Genomic DNA, 19746 nt, shown 5'->3' on the forward strand with positions numbered 1-19746 from the left:
TTTGATAATAATGGGATAAAAAGCTTCATTAGGAGAAAAGGGACAAGAATGCCCATGGAGGGGATGAGCTCCTCCAGGAGCAGAGAGGGTCTGCTGTTTTGCTTTAGTAGAGAACAGGCAGTTGTCTAGTTTGCCAAGGGTATATCTGGGCTCAGAATCCCAGCAGCACAGACTTGTGCAGAAAAGCAGGAAGAAGCTGCAGCTTTACCGAGACTAAGAAAGACAACATCAAAAGGCAGAAGTTGCAATCCTCCATCCCTCTCTGTTCCGATGTTCCCTCCATGCACAGGCCATATGCTCTGCATCCCACGCTCTGGCATCGGATTTGATGTCTCTTTATAGCTAGAGGGTGTCTTGACCAGCTTTCCAGTGTGGTCAGAAACCTGATGTTGCACTGGATTAACCCTGGAGTCAAACCATTTACTCAGGTTCCTAGGGAACACAAAGCTGGCATTTCCCTGGGGCTTTTTAAGGACACTCATGCAGTGTCCTGGTGTACCTTTTGTTTTAACACTGTGATACTGAACAAAAAGCAGCCCACGGAGAGATAACATAGCCCAGGGAAAAGTGCCGAAACTCAGGGAATGAGATGGAAAGATACAGGAAATCTGACACATGTTGCCTAGGAAATTCACTTTAGGAAGTTTCCACGCCCTTTACTAGATTCTGTCCGATGTGTGCAGAAGTTGAGGCTGGCACCTCCTGACAATAAGGACGACCAGAACCCGTGATGATTTTACCGAGGAATAAGTGTTATCTGCGACTTTAGGGCCGTTTCTTCCGCACCACTGAGGTCTAAAGGAATAAAGGAATAAGCCGTTCCCAGGAGCAGAGAGGTGGCAGGGATGCTGGAGCCGGCTTTTCCAACCTGCCGAGGCAGGAGCGACCCGCGGACAAAGGCGGCCAGCCCAGGGGGAGGGTGGGCAGCGGGGCAGAGAGGCGCGGAGCAGGGGCCCGGTGACAAAGCCCCTGGCGGGGGCAGCAGCGGCGGAGATGCTCCGGGAGATCCCGCTCCGCTCCCAGCCGCGGCTCCGGGTCCCTCCCGCGCCTGGGCAGAGCGGCACCGGGGCCATTTCGGCGCCGCTTCCCCGGGCCGCCCGGCAGCCGCGTTTTCCTGGCTGTCCAACCCCACCCTTTCCCGGGATGGTGCTCTCTCCGATATCTTTTTTTCTAAGAAAACCTGGGGAAACCCATTTAATTAAAAAATAAAAAAAAAAGAAAAAAGGTAAAGAGCGGGGTGGAAGCCCCGGGGGGGCAGCGGTGAGCCGGCACGGCCGCGGCGGGCAGGGCACGGCAGGGCACGGCGGGGCGGGCGGAGGGCGGGCGGAGGAGGGAGCGGCCCCGTCCCTTTGTACCTGCCGTTCGAAGGCGCCAGGCGGGCCCGCATTGGCTGCGGCGGCCGCGGCTCCCGTAACCCGAGCCGGCGGCGGGCGCGGCGCACCGGGCCCGGCCAGCGCCCAGCCCGGCAGCCAAGGGGCGGCTCGGCTCGGCGCGGCTCGGCTCGGCTCGGCTCCACTGCCAGCAGCCGACTCTCCCTCCCCGCCGCTCGGCTCGGCTGGGGCAGGGCCGCGCCGCCCTGCCCGGCAGGAGGTGGGACCAAGCCTCCCCCCTCCTCCCTCGCTCTCTCGCTCCCTCCCTCCCGAGGGCTGAGCCATTCCGGGAAGGCGCCGGCTCCCCCACCGCTCCTCGGCAGCGCCGCACCGGCATCGGCCGCCACCGCGCCGGGCTCGGCCGCAGGTCGCCGCGGGGCTGCGGGCGCGCAGCGGGGAGCGGGCAGCGGCGGAGCGGGCGCGGGGCGCGGTGCCCGGGCGGGCGGGCGGCACGACAAGTGGACGGAGCGCCCGGAGCGGGGGGGCGGCCGCCGCGTACTTGTTTTGCCCGGGGTAAGTTGGCCGATCCCTGCGGAGGCTTCGCTTGGAGAGTGCAGCGCTTGGCTCCCGGCTCCCTGTCGCCCCCAGCCTCCGGGGCAGTGGGGGCGCCTTTTTTTTTAATATTTCGTTCCGCCCCCTCCTTTGGTTTGTGTTTTCTTTTTATTATTATTATGGGGTCTATGGGGGAGCAGGATTTCCAGTCCGGCGTTGCTCTTCTTCCTTGTTCAACGTTCCACGGAGAACTATAATATTTCTTCCCTGAGATGCTGCAGTGAATTTTAGTTGTAGGAAATCAGGCGAAAAAAATCATCCGAATAACCCGAACCATTTGTTACCCTGTGAGAACAAACGCAGCCTAGGCACAGATGATGGCAAAAAATTCCTTGGAAGGGTCTAAAGAAGACCTGAGCAAAATTTCAGAAGAGGAGATGCTGAGATGGAGCAAGGAAGAGCTGGTGAAAAGACTGAGGAAAGTGGAGAATGAAAAGATGAACTTAATGGTGGAACACGGCAACTTGATGAAAGACGTGAACCGGCGGCTGCAGCTCCACCTGCACGAGATCCGCGGGCTGAAGGAGGTGAACCAGAAGTTGCAGGACGACAACCAGGAGCTGCGGGAGCTCTGCTGCTTCTTGGACGACGACCGGCAAAAAGGCAAGAAGCTGTCAAGGGAATGGCAGCGCTTCGGGAGGCACACGGCCAGCGTGATGTGGAAGGAGGTGGGCATGTACCAGCAGAAGCTGAAGGACCTGGAGGCGAGGCAGGAGACCCTCCTGCGGGAGAACGTGGAGCTGAAGGAGATGGTGCTGATGCTGGACGAGGAGCGGAGCGGGGCCGGCTCGCGGAGCTCCATCGACAGTCAGGCCAGCCTGACCAACCTCAACGGCGGCTCGGCCACCAGGGACGTGGGGGACGGGAGCAGCACCTCCAGCACGGGCAGCGCGGGCAGCCCCGACCACCATCACCACCACCTTCACCACCACAAGGCCGGCGACAGCAAGGCCGGGGCCATGCGGAGGTCCATGGATGACCTGTCCGCACCCCTGCACCACCGGAGCATCCCCAACGGCCTCAATGGTGAGCCCTGCCCTCCCCTCCCTGCGTGTCCGGCCCCCCTTGGCCGTGGGGTCACTCCGGGGGAGGGGGCTCCTGGCCATTCCCAACCCTGTCCATCCTTGGTGACGTCTTTGACACAGCGGCCCCGGGAGCCGGGGAGGGGCACCTGTGTGCGGGGTGTGTGTTATCAGTGCGTTGACTGTGTTATCAATGTCCTGGGTTGAGGGTTGGAGCCTCTTTTATCTCCAGCAGGGTTGGTGTTTGGTTTTGTTTGTTTGTTTTGGGTTTCTTTTTTGACAGAAAACAGCCTGAGTTTTCAGGGTTAAATAAACACTGATTGTGTTCCCATTCTTCCCTCTCTTTCTCCCCCCCTTTAAATATTTTGGTTTATGTTTACCTTGTTTGTGTGCTAGTTTGACAATATTGATAAAGATGGGATGAGATTTTGGAAGCATCTGATGAAAGCGCAGGTTTGTCCCACGGAGCATCACCTGTTAGCTCCACAGGCTCTCAGGGCAGGCTGGCTGTGAAGTGCTCAGCAGTTTTGGAGAGATGTAGCTCACTTCCCCGTCTCCACTTCAGAAAGAGGAGTTTTGTTTCTAGAGAAGAGATTGCTCTCAAAGGGACGCTGTGCTCACGGTTTAGTTCAGGCTAGTCATTGAAGTTAGAAACAAGCTACACGACAAAGTCGTGCCAAACCTCCTCTGGCAGTTCATATTCAACCAAAGTTTCTCCTGTTGTCTAATAGTGATCAGGCATTAAAATAGCATTGGAATCTCTTTAAAACTGAGATTTGAAAAAACAAAAATACTTTAAAACCAACAAGCCTTCTAGAATGAGCAGTGTGGTCAAGAGGGCTCAGTAGGAATCAAACCAGGCAGCAATCTAAAAAATTCTAATATGAGCACCTACTTTTAATGATCCTGTTTTCCAGCCAGAGAGGACTATTTTCGGGTTGGGGTGTCCTTTTCCCACCTCTAAGCACACAGAGGGGGATGGAGCCCCAGAGGTTGGCTCTGATTGTTGTCAGCAGTGGATGTGTTTACCAGATAACCATGCTTTCAGCTCCCAGAGCTTTTGGTATGCTTTTGTTGGTTTGTTTGTTTGTTGTGTTTTTTGTTTTATTTTGTGATTTGTGGCAAGTCTTTATGTCCCAAGAGACCCGACTCACAAGTGTTCATCCACGAATGTGCTGTTTGCAGTCCTGTTACCTCAGCTGTGTGCCTTAACTCATGGCTGGAGATGCTCTGGCCACCTTGCCCAGTAGGAATTGCTGGTTTCAAGGATGATCCAGTCATCAGATGGTGCATGGTGCAGCAAACATCTTTAAATGTTTGGTGTGGTATTTTTTAATCTCTATCTTTTAGAGCTGTTTAAATCAGAAGTATCTGGCTTGTAAATCTGCAGATAGCTTCTGCTCTTGACGTGACTTGACTATTTTCATAAAGCATTGCTCTCCACAGAGGCTTGAAGAGCACATGACAGATATTGAATGTGTTATTACTGTTCTGGAAAATAAGAGGTTCACAGTTCTGGTTTGCTTAGACCGTGTCCCTTTTACATATTGGTAGCTGAATGGGACCAAGCCAGTTGAAGTCGCCTGTTAACTCAGGGCTTTTGGCTATAAAAAACATAACCAATATCTTAGAGCTGTCCCTTCGGTGCGGGGTGAAGGCACAGTGGGATGCTTTCCCTGGGATTCAAAGTCATCCCTGTCAGCACAAAGAGGAAAGCCTTTCCCTTCAGAGCTCGGTCCTCATTGCCCTCCTCCCGCGCTGTGTGTGGGACTGTGCCCAGCAGCATCTTTTGGAGGGGACTGAGCGCCGAGTCTCCTGTCCCACCGTGTGTAGGGTCAGAGCAGGGAAGGGAGGCAGACATGTGCACACACGTGTTTCCATGCGTGCCTTTGCACACCCCTTCTCATTTCCTGTGTCGGAAGGACGGCTGTGGGTTCCAGCATTTCAGACGTGACCTTTAGGTGTCGGTGACTTCTGGCTCTGGGGTGCCTGTGGAAGGTGGTCTCCCTGGAAAGAATTGAAGCTCTTTCCTGTGAACCTGTGCGGCTTCATTTCTGACGGTGCAACGGATATGATCAACACTTTTAAAGCGAATAATCCTTGTAAAGATGTAGACAAGCCTGATCTCTCCACTTAGGTAGTGAAGCTGTAAAATGACTTGAATAGTTGTCATTCTCAGATAGCATCGGTATTCAGCAAGGCCATTTCCCCACTGTGCCTTTGGAAATGCCTCTCAATACATATGCAAATGCAGGGCTTATCAGGCCCCTTTTTGAACTGGCAGCAAGAAGTCTGGGAGGGGTTTGCCTGGGACCAGGCAGTAAGCCTGTGTCGGTATAGAGGAGCAGGGCAGGAGCAGGTGAGCGTGAGAAACCACTCCAGTGAGTCAGGGGGATGGTGGAGCTGTCAAGGAGCAGCTCCGCAGTGGGTATCCTGCTGTGTCTCCTGCTCCTGTCCCTGCCTTCCGTGGGTGCAGCCGAGATCTCAGCCTTGTTCTACTCTCTTCTTGGTGAGATTTTTTTCCCTCAAGAATAAGGCAAAAGGAAGGCAGAGGAAAGAGAGTGCGTGGCCTTTCATTTTTTGGTTGTGAGCTTGAGTCTGGTTTGCTGTTGTCTCATATCTTTAAAGCGCTGGAGGACTAACTAGTGGGTGAAACAGGTACTGCCTGGCCAGCTCAGCTAATACTGAAATGAGCAGCCCTGTGTGCTTTTCTTAGGGAGAGGAGGTGGCTGAAAGGGATGCTGTGCAGAATTTAGCATCTGTAGTAAGAACTCAACAGAAGCTTTGGGCAGCTGGTGGGAGCTGGTGTGAGCTACTTGCTATAGTATTTTTGCTTATGGAAAAGCTGGGAAATGCAGAACTGTACTGTCCCTGCTAGTGGTATCCATTGAGCTTTACTTGTTAAGTGCTTTTCTAAAGGAGTCAGGAGTATAGTGGCTGGTGAAACACTTGCAGGAAGGTAGATTTTTAGTAGAATCTTAGTGAACAAAGGTGGGTTAAATGTTTCTCATTTTCTGTTCAGCGATCCTTGGAAGTGAGTTGTTGAACCAGGGCTTGATTTATTTGCCCTGGTGACCCACCTCAGTGTGAGGTGATGAACTCTAGATTTGTAAGGTGAATTCAGAATAAATTGTGTAAGTGTGAAAAACAACCCCAACCCAACTGGTGGTCCACCTTTGCTTCATTTTTCTGAAGTCTGTTTACTTCTGCAAGTTGTCTTTCAAAAACTGATGATTAACTGTCACTCATAGAAGATAATAATTATAACATAGTGTGAAAATGGCTAATATTAGAAGACATGTAATCCTGCTTGTTCTGAAAGTGAGAGGTATGGCCATTCTCTGTATGCCAGGGCTGTGGGACAGGGGCATCTCCAAACTGTGTGATGGAAACTGGCCAGTTGCCTCTGTAATGGTACATCACAGTTCTAAACTACCCAGATCTTGGACAGAAATTGAGGGACAGTCACTGTGTGTCCTTGTGAGTGCTTTGGGTTTCCTTTTTATGCATGGTGTGGATCTCTGTGTGCACACGCAATCTTTCTGCCCATCCAGCTTTAGACAGTCCTGACAGAATTAGGTTTAAAAAAGAGAATTAAAAAAAAAAACCAGTCAGGCACATTTGGTGATATTGATATCAACATGACCTGGGGGAAGAAGCCCTCGGGTTTTTTCCCACAGGATATATCCCTGGACTGTGAGGTATGTGGGAATTGTCACATTGGGAGGAGTGACTCAAAGCTTCCTGAGGCCAGGGCAAGGACTTCCACCAAGGAGTTCCTTATCTAGATCTGACTGGGACAACTGCTCGTCCATCTATGAGCTTGGAGGCACACAGACTCAGCTAGTGATGTGCCTGGGACAAAATCCTGTGCATACAGGCAAAGCATTCAGGCTTTAGTTTTATTTCACACCCATCAACTGAAGTTGTCGTTAGAACTTCACCTTCCACTGAAAGTCTTTGCTCTAGGTTCCCAAAATGGACTGGGTGGTTTCCAGTCTCTCTGACTTTATTCCAGTTGGGTGAAGTGTTAATTTTGATGTTTTGTTTTTATAAATTATTGAAAACATCAACAATTAAAGAGTGGTCAGAGAGGCCCAGAAAAAAGCTGTGGGTACAGCAGAGAACCTGTAGTAGCAGAGATATTAATCTGTGGCCTCTTGTTGCTGTCTTCTCCAGTGAAAGAAGAATGGTCTCTCTGGGTGAGCGGGTGGGAAGATCTCTAGTTCGATTGATTCCCACTTGTACATGTCCACATATTTACCTAGAGGGTATAATATATTGCAGTTAAAATGATGGCAGAGAGAAATAGCTGTTCTCTGTGGATTGGTATTGATTGGTCATGCAGCTACCCTGTACTTCTCTTCTTTGTACACCCTTAAGGTCAAAATAGTTTATTTTATTAGTGTATTAACAATGGCATATTAATGAGGCCTTTGAGATGAGAATATGCAGGGGAAGAAGCAAAAGATGAGGTTCATCCCATTTAATTTATCTCCAACACAGGCTTTGACATCTGCATTCCCTTGGACATCCTTTACTGGCCACAAGGAGAAAGGCACTTTGGTGTCATGATTGATGTGAACTCTGCATCAAAGAGAGCAGAACTGAACGCTGGTTGTGTTCTTTCTCTGTGCTGACGAGGAGGAAGCCTGGTCATCTCGTTCATGTGCAGCCATCTAGAGTCAGATGAGATCAGCCTTGTTCCAGGTGTTGTGGTGACCATTGCCCACTTTTGCAGTGCACCTGTCCTAGCTCTGGTGAAAGAGAGGAAACCACCTTTCTCAGATGTCACCCCCTTATAGCCCTCCCACTGCATAGGCAGCCCAGGTCTGAGAAAGTCCTGTTCTCTGTGCTGAGACCTCTCAGAGCTCAGTGGCTCCTGCCAAACTTAAGCACAGGTTTGGCTACTTGGCCAATTATTTCCTTTCTTATATCAAGAGCACTTTTCATCCTCGGGAAATGGCTTTAATGTTCTTTTTTTAATACTGCTGTTTTTAATGTGTTGGTATTTTTGGTGCTGTAGGCTGTTACATACAGACTCCTTGTGATTGAGACAGGAATCAGCTCTGGGGTGTGCACTAGATAGATGTAAGACCTCTGGAGAAACACCTGACTCCATCTCTGCTGTAAGTTCAATGTGTTCTGATAACTGGCTTATCAATGCTGAGGTCTCAGACATGAAGGGTACAGCTTGAGTTTCTTGTAGCCAGTGGTCACTGGCCATTCATTCAAAGGACTTCCATGGAGTGCTTAATTTGAAGCATCTTTTTCATTTCCCACCCCTGCCTTCTTGCTGGGGCACTGCCTGTGTACCAGCCTGCTTGTCTCCCAAACTTCAGGGTAGCTGGTGTCCCTGAAAACAAGGCTCAGGATGCTTAAATTAAAATTGGGCCATATCTAGAAATATATTCTCCATGGTAATGTGTTCTAATTTTGTTTTCCTCTTTCAATATTATATAGAGATGTCTTATTCTCAGCTGTCCTGTTGAAGGAAAAAACTTGTATTGATTAAAAGACTATTTTCTATGGGCCTTTGATGGAATTATTAGTCTCATTGAAAGCAATCAGAATAAGGGAAGTAGGCTGTGTTGGTTACATGTAAATGGTTTGGTCCTCTGGAGACATTTCATCAAATAAATCTGAGGATCAGATTAAATGGTGATCTAATGAAGTGGCAGGCATGGGAACCCAAAATGCAGCCCTGGCAGGTGTTGCACTCTATGTATGTGTGGAGACAAGAGGCATGAATGCCAACACTGACAGAAGCATTGCACCTGACAGCTGAAGGGTTAATACTTTGTGGGGACAGGGGTGCCTGCATCCATTTGACCTTGGGGGTGCTGGAAGCCTGCCCTGGGAGGCACTGGGCTTTTATCTGCCCCACGGCATGGCTGTGGCCTTGCTTGTATCTCACACAGACATATCCATGGCAGGGTCTGCTGATGTCCCCCCAGGCTGCCCTTGCAGCATCCTTCTGTGCTGGGGCTGCCCCTTGGAGATGCTGTGGGAGCAGAACGCTGGACAATAGCTGATGGTAGGTGAGATGGAGGTGAGGTGCTTAAACTGGCAAAAACATCTGGTACACATCACTTGTGGAGTGAGGCTAATGAGAAACATCTAAGCCCATTTAAAATTCAGCTAAAAGGCTTGAACTCAGAAGGATGATGTTCTTTCCACACTCACATGCAGGCCTTAATGCTTCCCACTGCAAGACACACAACATTGCTTGTCTGGAACGGGGAAGGTTTGGGGACTGCGCATCCAGTTTTCCTGCGAATTAGCTGCAACTGGCTGGGTTTGCTTCTGCATTCTGTATTTTTAACCTGACTTTTTGTCTGCCAGCCAGAATTCATCCTGCCCTGTCGCCAAATGTCATCATCCCCTTGTGGTTAACTTGCTGCAATTCATGAAACACTTGGCTGCCATAAATAGTTATGTGCAGAGGTTCCTCTGCGCGCGGAGCGGGCAGAAAGGCGCAGGCAGCGCTGCTAGGCACTCGCACACGAACACGTCCACCAAGAGAAAGTTGACCCACTTCTGCAAATAGATAACTCCTGGCAGAAAAAGTAACACTGTCTCAGAGAATCTATCTTCCCCTTGCCTACTGAATTGTGAAGCAAAAAGCAAGCCAGCTCCATCTTCTGAATTAGCAGTGATGTGAGCACGGTACTCCCCGCTGAAACCAGGGTTCCTAAATCCGCTCTTGATCTGAGGAGGGCTTAAAATGGCCACAATTTGGTTGTGATTTTCTTTTTTTTTCAGTATAATGAAAGCTTTTGTTAGTGAATGAGGTGCATGGAGTTCAGGACTCAGCTGCTCTTAGGCATTAGGAAACATTTATCACCATGGCAATTGAAGGCTGCTGGGCAGGTTATTTTGAACACATTTCTAGTGACTCATGTCTAGGTCAAGACCATTTATGCCGGGTTACTTTAGCCCCTGTACATTCAGGTATATATAGTCTTCCTTCCCTTAAATTGTTTCTTGCCTTGCTATTTTGCCCCTCTCAGAAAACTCATTGCTTGTTCTTACTTACATCTCTAAGGTGGTGGTGCCAAGTGTTCACCTTGCTCAGAGCCTCTTCTGTAAAGGGTCTTTGTGACCTGGAGTCCTTGTGAAGTAGATAAGAGGTTAGTTTTGACTGGCTTTGAGACTGCATGGATCTTGCAGTGAGATTGAGGCAATCCTAAATCTGATGTGAGTTATCTCATTGTGTGCTTGGGCTGTCCTGCAGGCTGGTAGGACAGGATGTCTCCTGTTAGCCTGGGGTGCTGTGGTGGGAGGGCTGTCTGCAGCAGGGGGAGCACCGTCGGTGAGTGCTGGGCCTATGGCATCAGGGCTTTGGCCAGCTGTGCACTGCAGTCACAGGGTGACACGCTAGCTGTCTTCTGTGGTTGTGTCAATGCCGGCTTGCTGGCAGAATTAGTTCAATCAAAGCTGGAGTGCTCTGAAAAGCCCTTCAGACTTTGCTCCATCCCCCAGCTCTGTGCAATGACACTCAGGACTGCATGCTGCTGCCTTTCCCCCCATTTCATCCCAAACTCCTCTGCTGCTGGGGTTTCATTCATGTATAAGAAGGTCGGCTGCATTTGAATGTCTGTGTGAGATGAAAGATGAAATGTGAGGAGCAACTGGATGGAGTAGGGCTCAGGCTAGGAAGCAAGAGGAGACACTTAGCTGCTCTTTCAAACCATCTCCAGGATAGTAAGATCAAACCATGTCCAGGGGTGCCTGTGCCTGGGGATTTGACAGCTGTGTCTGACCTGTCCCTGCATTCCCAGGGCAATGAGAGCCCCCAGGGGCAGTGGAGAAGGCTGCAGAGCAGCTGCCTCTCTGTCCTGGTGCTGTAGAAGATCCACAGAGAGGAAAGGAGTGGGCAAAAGGACTACTCAAAGTAGAGCAGCAAACCAAACCATTGCTTTAGAAAAGAAGAAAAGAAGACAGCATTCCTAGTCCCCAAAGCGTAATATTTCTATGGAAATAGCAGGAAGAGGCTTGCTGTCAATCTCTGATCAAGTGGGACTGACTAGATTTTGTTTGTTCTTCCCCACATCTTCCATCATCTCTGGATCATCTGAAGACAGGTGGCTGTGCATCGCAAATGCAAGAGTCCTGGTTTCTGACTTGTGATTAAGTGCTAAGCAGTCTCTGGAGGGCTGGCATCTATCTTTCATCTGCGGTTTTTTACTTGCTAAGGTACATTTCTCTCACTCTGTGGCACTTATTGATAATGCCTTGTCCTTTAAATGCCACTCCTGTGACACTCTGCTCCTGGCTGTGACTTTGTATGAGGCCATGGACTGTTCAGTGGTGTTGTACTTCTCAGTGACCAGTGAAGTTACTGTGGGACACTGTTGGACATGAATGAAATTGGCACTTGGGGTCTTTACACTTGCTTTGGCATTTTTTCCGAAGGAAATCCAGAGTATCTTTAGTCTACAATAAGGGGAGTAATCTGTCCTGTTTAGGCAATGTTCTGCTCGATTTTTGTGTTGCCAGAGGACTACTGCTGGCTATATACCTGCAGGAATTTGCCATTTTCATGTTGATGTTTTCACTGTCCCCCCCCCCCACCATTTTTCTTTTTTAGTAGGATCTAATATAATAGGTTCCTGTTTTATGCCAGAGTAACATCATCAGATCCTAACAGACTATCAGTAATTAAAAAGAACTCATTTTGGTTGATGCTGAATCTTTTCCAGCTCCTAACAAAGGTGTTAAGAAAATCTTATTTTTATGTACAATCTTAAAGGGCTATTGTGATGCACAATATTCTTTTGTCTTCTTGGTTTCCTTTTCTTATCTCCCTTACTGGGATTTACAGTCTCATATTTATCTATTTCCCAACAGCTGAATATAACTTTGATCTATGCTTTGGATCTATGGAGCTTTTAATCCCTTTCCACTGAGTTAAAAGCTTGTTTGCTGTTGAATGTGATACATAGTTATAGGTTATATGATCTTCACCAGCGGCTCATGCATTGCACAGGGATGGCACATTGTGAAAAACTCTGATAAAATGTTCCCTTGTTCGTTTTCCTGATTGCAGCTGAAACCCATCATGGGAATGAGTCAATCATTCACTCCTGGTCAAACTACTGATACACCTGTCCTTTGCTTTTACAAATACCTCTGCACTTGCTTGCTTTATTTCAATTATTCATTCATTTCTCTGTGATGCTTATTTCTATGAGTCTACAAACCAGCTGAGTATTTCAGTGCAGTAGCCTTTCCATCTTTCAATTCTGACAACATTTAGAGGGTTTTCCTTTTCCATCCTTTTAGCACCTTTTAAAAATAGTGATCCATTTTTAAAGCCTGTGTGTTTATTCCTCTTTGGTGTCTTGAAACATGATAATATATGCCTTGTTTGTGGAGATCTTCTCTTCTGGAGTGGCTGCAGTTTCCACCTCAGGAGCAATAATGGTTTCTGCAGCTCTGTCCTCCAGGCCATGTGGATGTAGCTGCACATGTGTGACTGTATTCTTCTGAAAGTTTTCTTTTTGAGTTTTTGGTGCAGCTGTTTGCTTCCTTGATTCTGAGCAATTCATTTGAAAGTCTCCCATGCTTGTCTCCTGATCTCTTGAAACAAAGTGCAGTCCTCTTTTTATGATGTCAGTTAAGATTGTATTGTTAGATGTAAGCTTTAAAATACCAGAAGGAATGGATGGTTCTGCAAGTTAGAACACTGAACTGTGTTCAGCTTGGAGTGCTGTCTCATTGTTACAAGGCTTTCTGGTGTAGTCTTGGCTAAATTATGTGATTTGTGGTTCTCCTTTTATTCAACCAGGATAATATATTTCCTTTGTCTTCTCCAAGTTTATTGTGCTCAACAGAATTAGACCCTTACCTCAAATGGGGCCTCTGACCATTGCTATGCTACCAGGGATAACAAACAGGTTTTGAGTTATACTGAACTAGCAAGGAAGGAGAAGTCTTTAGAGTAACTCCACACATTTCTAATTCCCAGTTTTGGAGTTTCTTCAAATCCTGTTCCAGCTTTACTGGGATAAAAACACTTTACATACTGGGTTGCTTCCCTCTGTACTGTATGTACTTCTTGGAACCACAGGATGATGAAGTGTGGTCAGTCTCCTGCCAACTGTAAAAAAACAGAAACTTGTCAAATAATAATTTTCCCAAATGAGAAGTTGAGCAAAATTAGATGAAAAGCAGGGTCTACCTCTCCACAAACACAGACAAGTGCAGAAAGATGCTGCTGCTGTCACAGCAACAGGTTCCTTTGATGCTTTTTAGAGAGTGGACACAGCATTTGTTGTTATTTCAGCTCTTCCCATCTATGTTGCCCAGTCGAATATCATGTTATGTATCTGTGTATTTAAAATGTTTACCAGTCAGCCTATTGCAGTTTTGTCCGAGGTGAAGAATCACAGCTATGAAGCAGAAGAGTCCTGTTTGTCACGTTGCTCCCTATGTCCCTGCAAAGCAAAGGGTGTCTTTGCTGTAATTGCTGAAAGCACTCTTCCTCTTTCCTGTTAAATTCTTACCTGATCCCTTGATTGCTTTATTTCTGATGCTGGTAATTCGGTAACTCCCAAAGAGTCCTGACTGAAAAGTCATCAAAGTCACTCTTGGGTGTGAACTCAGAGTTTCTTAACCACATGGGCTTTTATTTCCATTTGCGTGGTGGAATTGGGAGGGAGGATCTATTTGTCAGTGTATCACTGACGCGCTAGGAGGGTGACAAGACTGCAGTAACTCTTCCTAGGCAATTATGTATGAAAGGTTGTCAGTATGAGTAGTATGGGAAGTTAAAAGCCTTAATTTTCATTTGGAATTGAAGCCCTAATGACTTTCCACTCCCACAGCTCATAAAGACTTCAAGTTGACCAAGAAAAAGTGGGGAGGAAAAATCTTTTATTTTAGACTTTTTTGTGCTAAATTTTTATTTAAAAAAGATTTATGAGTCACTGTTCTTTGTATAAAAGATAATTACTGGGGTATGAACCTCAAAAAAGTGACATTTTATGACTTTGCCGCTAGCCACACAATATGAGCTTTTGCTTTCTCTCTTTTCAATTAGGTAAGTTAAACAATATCTCAGTTTGAAAGGACTAATTTTATTCCTATTTGTTGTTTGCCTTATACACTAATTATTTTCTCTATGTAAAGCTAAATAGCAGAGAGGGAAAGAGAAGGGATCATCCCAAATGAATGCTCTCTAATTATTCAAAATGCTGGGTGTAGATCCTATGGGGTTAAGTGAAGTTGTCTTCAGTCCCATCCCCTGTTTGCAGCTTAGTAAGGAAGAGAAACTGGATCACACTTTGGTTCCTAACCCTAGGAACATAATTAAGTTCCTCTGGAAATTTGTTCTTTAAAAACACAGCCCTCTAAACATCAATATTGTTTAATCTGTGCTTAAAAGTAAAGCTATGTTTTTATCCACTTCTGTGTGTTCTGTTGCTGTGTTTGGTTTTTTTTTCCTAAGAAATAAGGAAACATTTTATAACTCAGTAGCATCTGCTGCCTGAGGCAAGTGAGAGCCGAGGGCAGGAGTGTTGGTAGAGGGGGCATGTGCAGGTCACAGTCCTGCTTTGCCTCTGCAGCAGCCCGTCAAGAGCTTGCATGGCAAGTGATCCAGAGCACCTTTGTCTTTGTGGGTCCGCCAGAGATACTGAAGGGCATCTTCTGTTGGAAGCACAGGTGCTCAGCACTTTCGGCGTATTAAATATTCTGAGAGTGATGCAGGCATTGTTCTTGGAAGTGGCTGGGTGACCAGCTAATTTTCTTGGCCATGGGGCTGTGTTCTTGAGAAAGCACTGCTCAGGAGCTGTAAATGCCCTCTGTCCATAACAAATTAGGTCAAACAAGTTTTCTGATCCCACAGCTGTGGGGACAAGTTTGCTCAGAGACCTGCAAGATGAGTAATGGTTTATATAAACAGCAGCTGATACAGTTGTTGGAAAGGTCTCTATTTTTTCTTTCTTCTTGTTACAGCATCTTGGCCAGGTTGTACAGAGAAGTTTTCAATTGAAGATCTGCTGTCCTGTGCTTCATTCTGCCTTATTTGGACAACAATTACGGGACTGTCCTTTTAAAATTTTTCTTCTATTTGGCAGTGTAAAGTGAAGGAAAGACAGTATTTTTGGGAAAGCCTTGGAACTGCCCCTTTAAAAGGAATACTGTATAAAGAGTAAAATTCCCTGACTGTTACGTTCAAGGTTGGTGGTACTTGAATTTGATATTTTTTTTTACAGGAGAGATTTCATGTCTGGATTTAAACCAAAACTGTGTCATGCACGGAGGGACAGGTTTCTTCTGTTGAAAACAATATCTGTAGAACAGAGAAGGGCTGGGCAGCATGGGATATGTATCCTGGCATGGGGAGCCATGGAGGTGCTGACTTCTTCCTGGAGCTGCTGTGGGAGGGTAGGGAGCAAGAGGACAGTTGGGGCAGAGCTCTCTTCAAGCTCAGCTGAAGCTCTAATGCAGCCCTTGTGCTGTGCTGGGAGGAGAAGTTGTTCTTAGTGTGTGAGGAGTGGGCAGCAAGAGTTGTCTGCCTAGCTCAGGGTGGGGTTGGAGACCACCACAAAGGGATGTGGCAGCAGCTGAACAAGGGGATGGAGTAAATCACTGCAAAGATGTGGTTTGGGAGCTGGCTGTTATTTTTAACAGCTGATTTTGTTGAACTGGATTGAACTCCCTCCAGCTCAGCATTGATGACGGTGCCTGGAGCTATAAAGATTGTATTTTGATCAGCAAGTCAAAAGCAAGTGTACCACTAGTTATGAATACATTTTCAGAATTACAAGCAAAGGAGATCTCAGAATAATAATGGGCAGAAAAAGTTGCCTGAAGGAACTAGCTTCCTTGATAAATGCTGGAAGAGGTGTAGACCTGAACTTTGCACTCCTTCCCATATCAGCTTTTTTAAAATGTGCAAACAGATGTAGAATCTGAGTTTTGAACCTGTTAAAATCCTGAGTAGACATAATGCAATATGGCAGGAAAACCAATAATGCTGAGGTTTTGTAGAAACGAATGGTTCAGTTGTAGATATGTAATGTGGGTTAAAAAAGGGCATGTGTGTCCTGTGCTGTGTATTGTTGACCCAGTTGGTTATTCAGTGATGAATTCTGGTCTGTATGTTTCAAATGACAGATCTGGGTTCTGAAGTGCTGATGATTAGATTAAGACAGTGTAGTAAACCTTAATGGTGCATGAAGAGCTACTGCTGGATTTGCAGTAATACCTACTTTTCTGCCTTAGAACAGCATGAATAATACTTTATGGTTGTATAACTCCTTCCAGACAAGGATTCTAGGAGTGCTTTGTAAACGCTAATGAGTTTGGCCTCATAGCATATTTATAAGCCTGAGAAGTAGCATTATTCCCCTTTTTTAGAGTTTCGTGTTGACTAGCCTAAGTATGCAAAGAGCAGGCAGCAGAGCTCTCATCTGCTGACCCTCAGTCCTGGGCCTTATCTGCAGGACTTGGTAGGCTTCCTGAGTGTGTCTGAAGTGTGCACAGAAATTTACTGCAGACTCATTCCAGAGAAAGGATTGGGCCTTTTTGCAAACCTCTGAGAGTCCTTTGTGAAGCGTGAAGCATTGTAATTATTTGATGATAATTTCTTGCTTGCCTTTTTGTTCTACAGCAGCAGAGATTGAAACTAATCCTCTACTGGAATGAAATCAGATTGGGCATTATGAATATTGTTTCCTTACCCAGAACAAAGAGACTTAGTTAATGTGAGTGCAAACTTCTGCTGTCTTTACATGGGAGTTGCAGGTGGGTAAGGAATGTGAGGTCAGAAGGATTGGGAGCAGATAATTGCCGGTGTCAAAGGGCAGTGAGAGTGATGCCTGTGAAAAACGCCTTGCAAAGTAGGTGGGATCAGACACTGCAATGGGCACACACAGATTTTTCCTTAGCAGCTTCCTCAGATGTTCATCCCAGAATGTCTGCATTATTTCTACAGATTTACATAGTAGGATATTCTGCAACGTGAGTACCATGTGGATTGTAGATAAATTTTGAAAATATATTGTTTGTGGATTTAGTGTTTGGTGGTACATGCTGTAAAGACAGTTCTAGAGGGATAAGTCCCTCTTTAACTGTAGGATAAGCATATGCAAACAGATATTTCACATAGTGCTTTCACATCCCCAACCTGAAAAACTGCTTCCAAATCTCACTGGTTTTTCATGGACTGAAGACCAGTGAGGATCCCAGCAAAGAGTGTGCAAAGTTCTAGGTGTGGGGGTGGTGATCTTCAAGATGTAGTTGTTAGAATTAGCAGCATTTCTGGTCTCATCGAGTCATAGAATAGTCTGGGTTGGAAGGGCCCTTTAGAGATCGTCCAGTCCAACCCCCCTGCAATGAGCAGGGACAACTTTAACCTGATCAGGTTTCTCAAAACTCCATCCCAGCTGACCTTCAGTGTTTCTAAGGATGGTCATCCACCACCCCTCTGGGCAACCTGTGCCAGTGTTTTACCACCATCGTTGTAAAAAACGTCTTTCTTAGATTTAATCTAAATCTACCCTCTTTTAGTTTATAACCATTACAATTGTCCCTGTTGTATTCAAAAAAGCCCCAATAAAAATGTCATCCTCATCTATCTTATAACCTCCATTTAAGTACTAAAGGCTCCCAGGAGCCTTTTCTTCTCCAGGCTGAACAACCCAAACTCTCTCAACTTTTCCTCTTGGAGAGATGTTTTGGCCCTCTGACCATTTCTGTGTCTTTCTTCTGGACCTATTCCAACAGATCCGTGTCTTTCTTTTGTGAAACTGTGTTGTGTGTTGCTGCACTTCACACCTGTGGATCACTGAATCAAGTACCATTAAAGCAGTTCCTGTTCCTTATGACTGGACTGTGACTTTGGTCTGATTCTGGTAATAAATATTTGATATTAAATGCTGTATTGGCATGTGACTTTTTCCTTATCTAGCTACTTCTGGAACGCAGCTTAGCCTTAGCTCTTCAGCACAGAACAAAAACTTTCCTGAAACACTGTTTGCACATGGCTACAAATAGAAACCTCAGGCGATTAGCAAGAGGTTTTGGCAAGTCATGCAGATGCACAGGGTATTTCAGTGTGTGATGTGGCATCCTTGCAGAGCTGGGGGCAGGAGCATCCTGTGCAGAGGCTCTTAGTTGACTGTGCAGTGCTTAATCTTTCTAATACACCCCATAATGTGTAGTGGAAGATCTCGATAATGCAAGAAAATAGTTATTTATCTGGGATTAACCTACATAAAACATTTACATTGAGCAGAAACTAGGCCACAATACCACTCAGTCTGATGAGGAGTGGCTGGGGGACCTGGGGAAAAGGAGTTTCTGGGGGGACCTTACTGCTCTTTTCAGCTACCTGAAAGAAGGTTGGAACAAGGTGGAGGCTGGTCACTTCTCCCAGATAGTAAGCAATAGGACAAGAGGAAATTAGCTCAAGTTGAACCAGGAGAGGTTGAGTATGATACTAGGAAAAATTTCTTCAGCAAAAGGGTTGTCAGGCACTGGAACAGGCTGCTCAGGGAAATGGTGGAGGCAGAATCCCTGGAGGTATTTAAAAGATGTGTAGATGTGGCAGCTGTGAACAAGGTTTAGTACTGAGTTAATGGTTGGACTTGATGTTCAAGGGTCTTTTCCAAGTTAAATAATTTCATAATTCCATGATCCTATGAATTGCAATGTGATGCATCTTCTAAAATCAAAAGAGCACTTGTAGTTCTTTCAGTGAGTGGACATTAGCTCCGGATTTTGTCTTACTACCCCTTTTTTTGGTTTGTATCACTTGACTTCAGCTTAGTACTACAACCTATATGTATTGATATTCTTGCATTTAAAAAAAAAGAAAAAAGAAATCAACTTTAGCCTCCCAGGCATCCAAACAAACACACCAAATAAGCAGAGCACAAATATCATCTTTTTAACAAACAGGTTGCTGGTTATCAGTACTCCTTATGAAGAATAGCCTGTCTACTTTCCCAAATTCCTGCTCTGTTAGTGGTGCACAAAGCATTCTCCTGAAGATTTATTATGGTAGGGGCTACAGAGTAATCCTTGGTAAATAGATTTATACATGTGACACTCTACTGAATGGAAGATTTATACTTGGCTATTCCATTGCTGCTCATTACCATATGATGTTTCATTGAATGTCATTATATGTCTGCCTCTACTCTTTAAAGTCCAGAAAGGTTTCACAACATTACTATCTTCCTCAGCTCAGCATGGCCTCACAAAGAGACACTTTCCCATGTGATGGACGGGATTTGGGGATGGTTTTGTCCCTGGATGTGCGAGGGAAGTTGGATTTTGACTGTTAGCAAAAACCAGCTCATGGAGCTGCTGTGCTGAAAGGGTTTGAGAAGTTTTGTTTAACTTTGCCTGAACTCTCACAGATTTGCAGTGCAGAACTGACCTGGTCTAATATGTTGTTAGTTTTGAAGACCCTTGTAACTCCTACAGGTTTTAAAGAGATGTTGGCCTTTCCTGTTGATGAATTTTGTGCAGTATATTCATTACACCAGCTCAAGATCAGAATATTTTCTCTGACACTAGAAGGATGATTTAGATTTATATTAGCTGACATTTTTCACCTAGTTTCTTTGTCCCATATTTTACTGCCATTATCTGTTACATTTTTAATCAGAAAACATTAAATCAAAATTTTTTTTTTCCTGCTTTGGAAATCAATGCAATGTAAAATCTTTTCAAAACTGTGCCCTAAAGCAATGGGGTCTGCTAGGTATTTTATTTAGTATAGATATTTTTGGACACACCTTGACTGCACTGAGGTCTGTGGCAAAACTTTCCTTGGCTTT

General features: G+C 46.0%; 1 protein-coding gene across 1 annotated transcript in view; it reads left to right on the forward strand.

Moving 5' to 3' along the window:
• The first annotated feature begins 1820 nt into the window (after positions 1 to 1820).
• CCDC85C (coiled-coil domain containing 85C) overlaps positions 1821 to 19746 on the forward strand; it is a 108504-nt gene continuing 90578 nt past the window's right edge. Inside the window, exon 1 of the mRNA XM_033062080.2 lies at positions 1821 to 2948. Coding sequence (XP_032917971.1) covers positions 2237 to 2948 — 712 coding nt within the window. The 5' untranslated portion in view covers positions 1821 to 2236. The remainder of the gene's footprint in view (positions 2949 to 19746) is intronic.

Source organism: Catharus ustulatus, chromosome 6 (assembly GCF_009819885.2).
Source record: "Catharus ustulatus isolate bCatUst1 chromosome 6, bCatUst1.pri.v2, whole genome shotgun sequence".
NCBI lineage: Eukaryota > Metazoa > Chordata > Aves > Passeriformes > Turdidae > Catharus > Catharus ustulatus.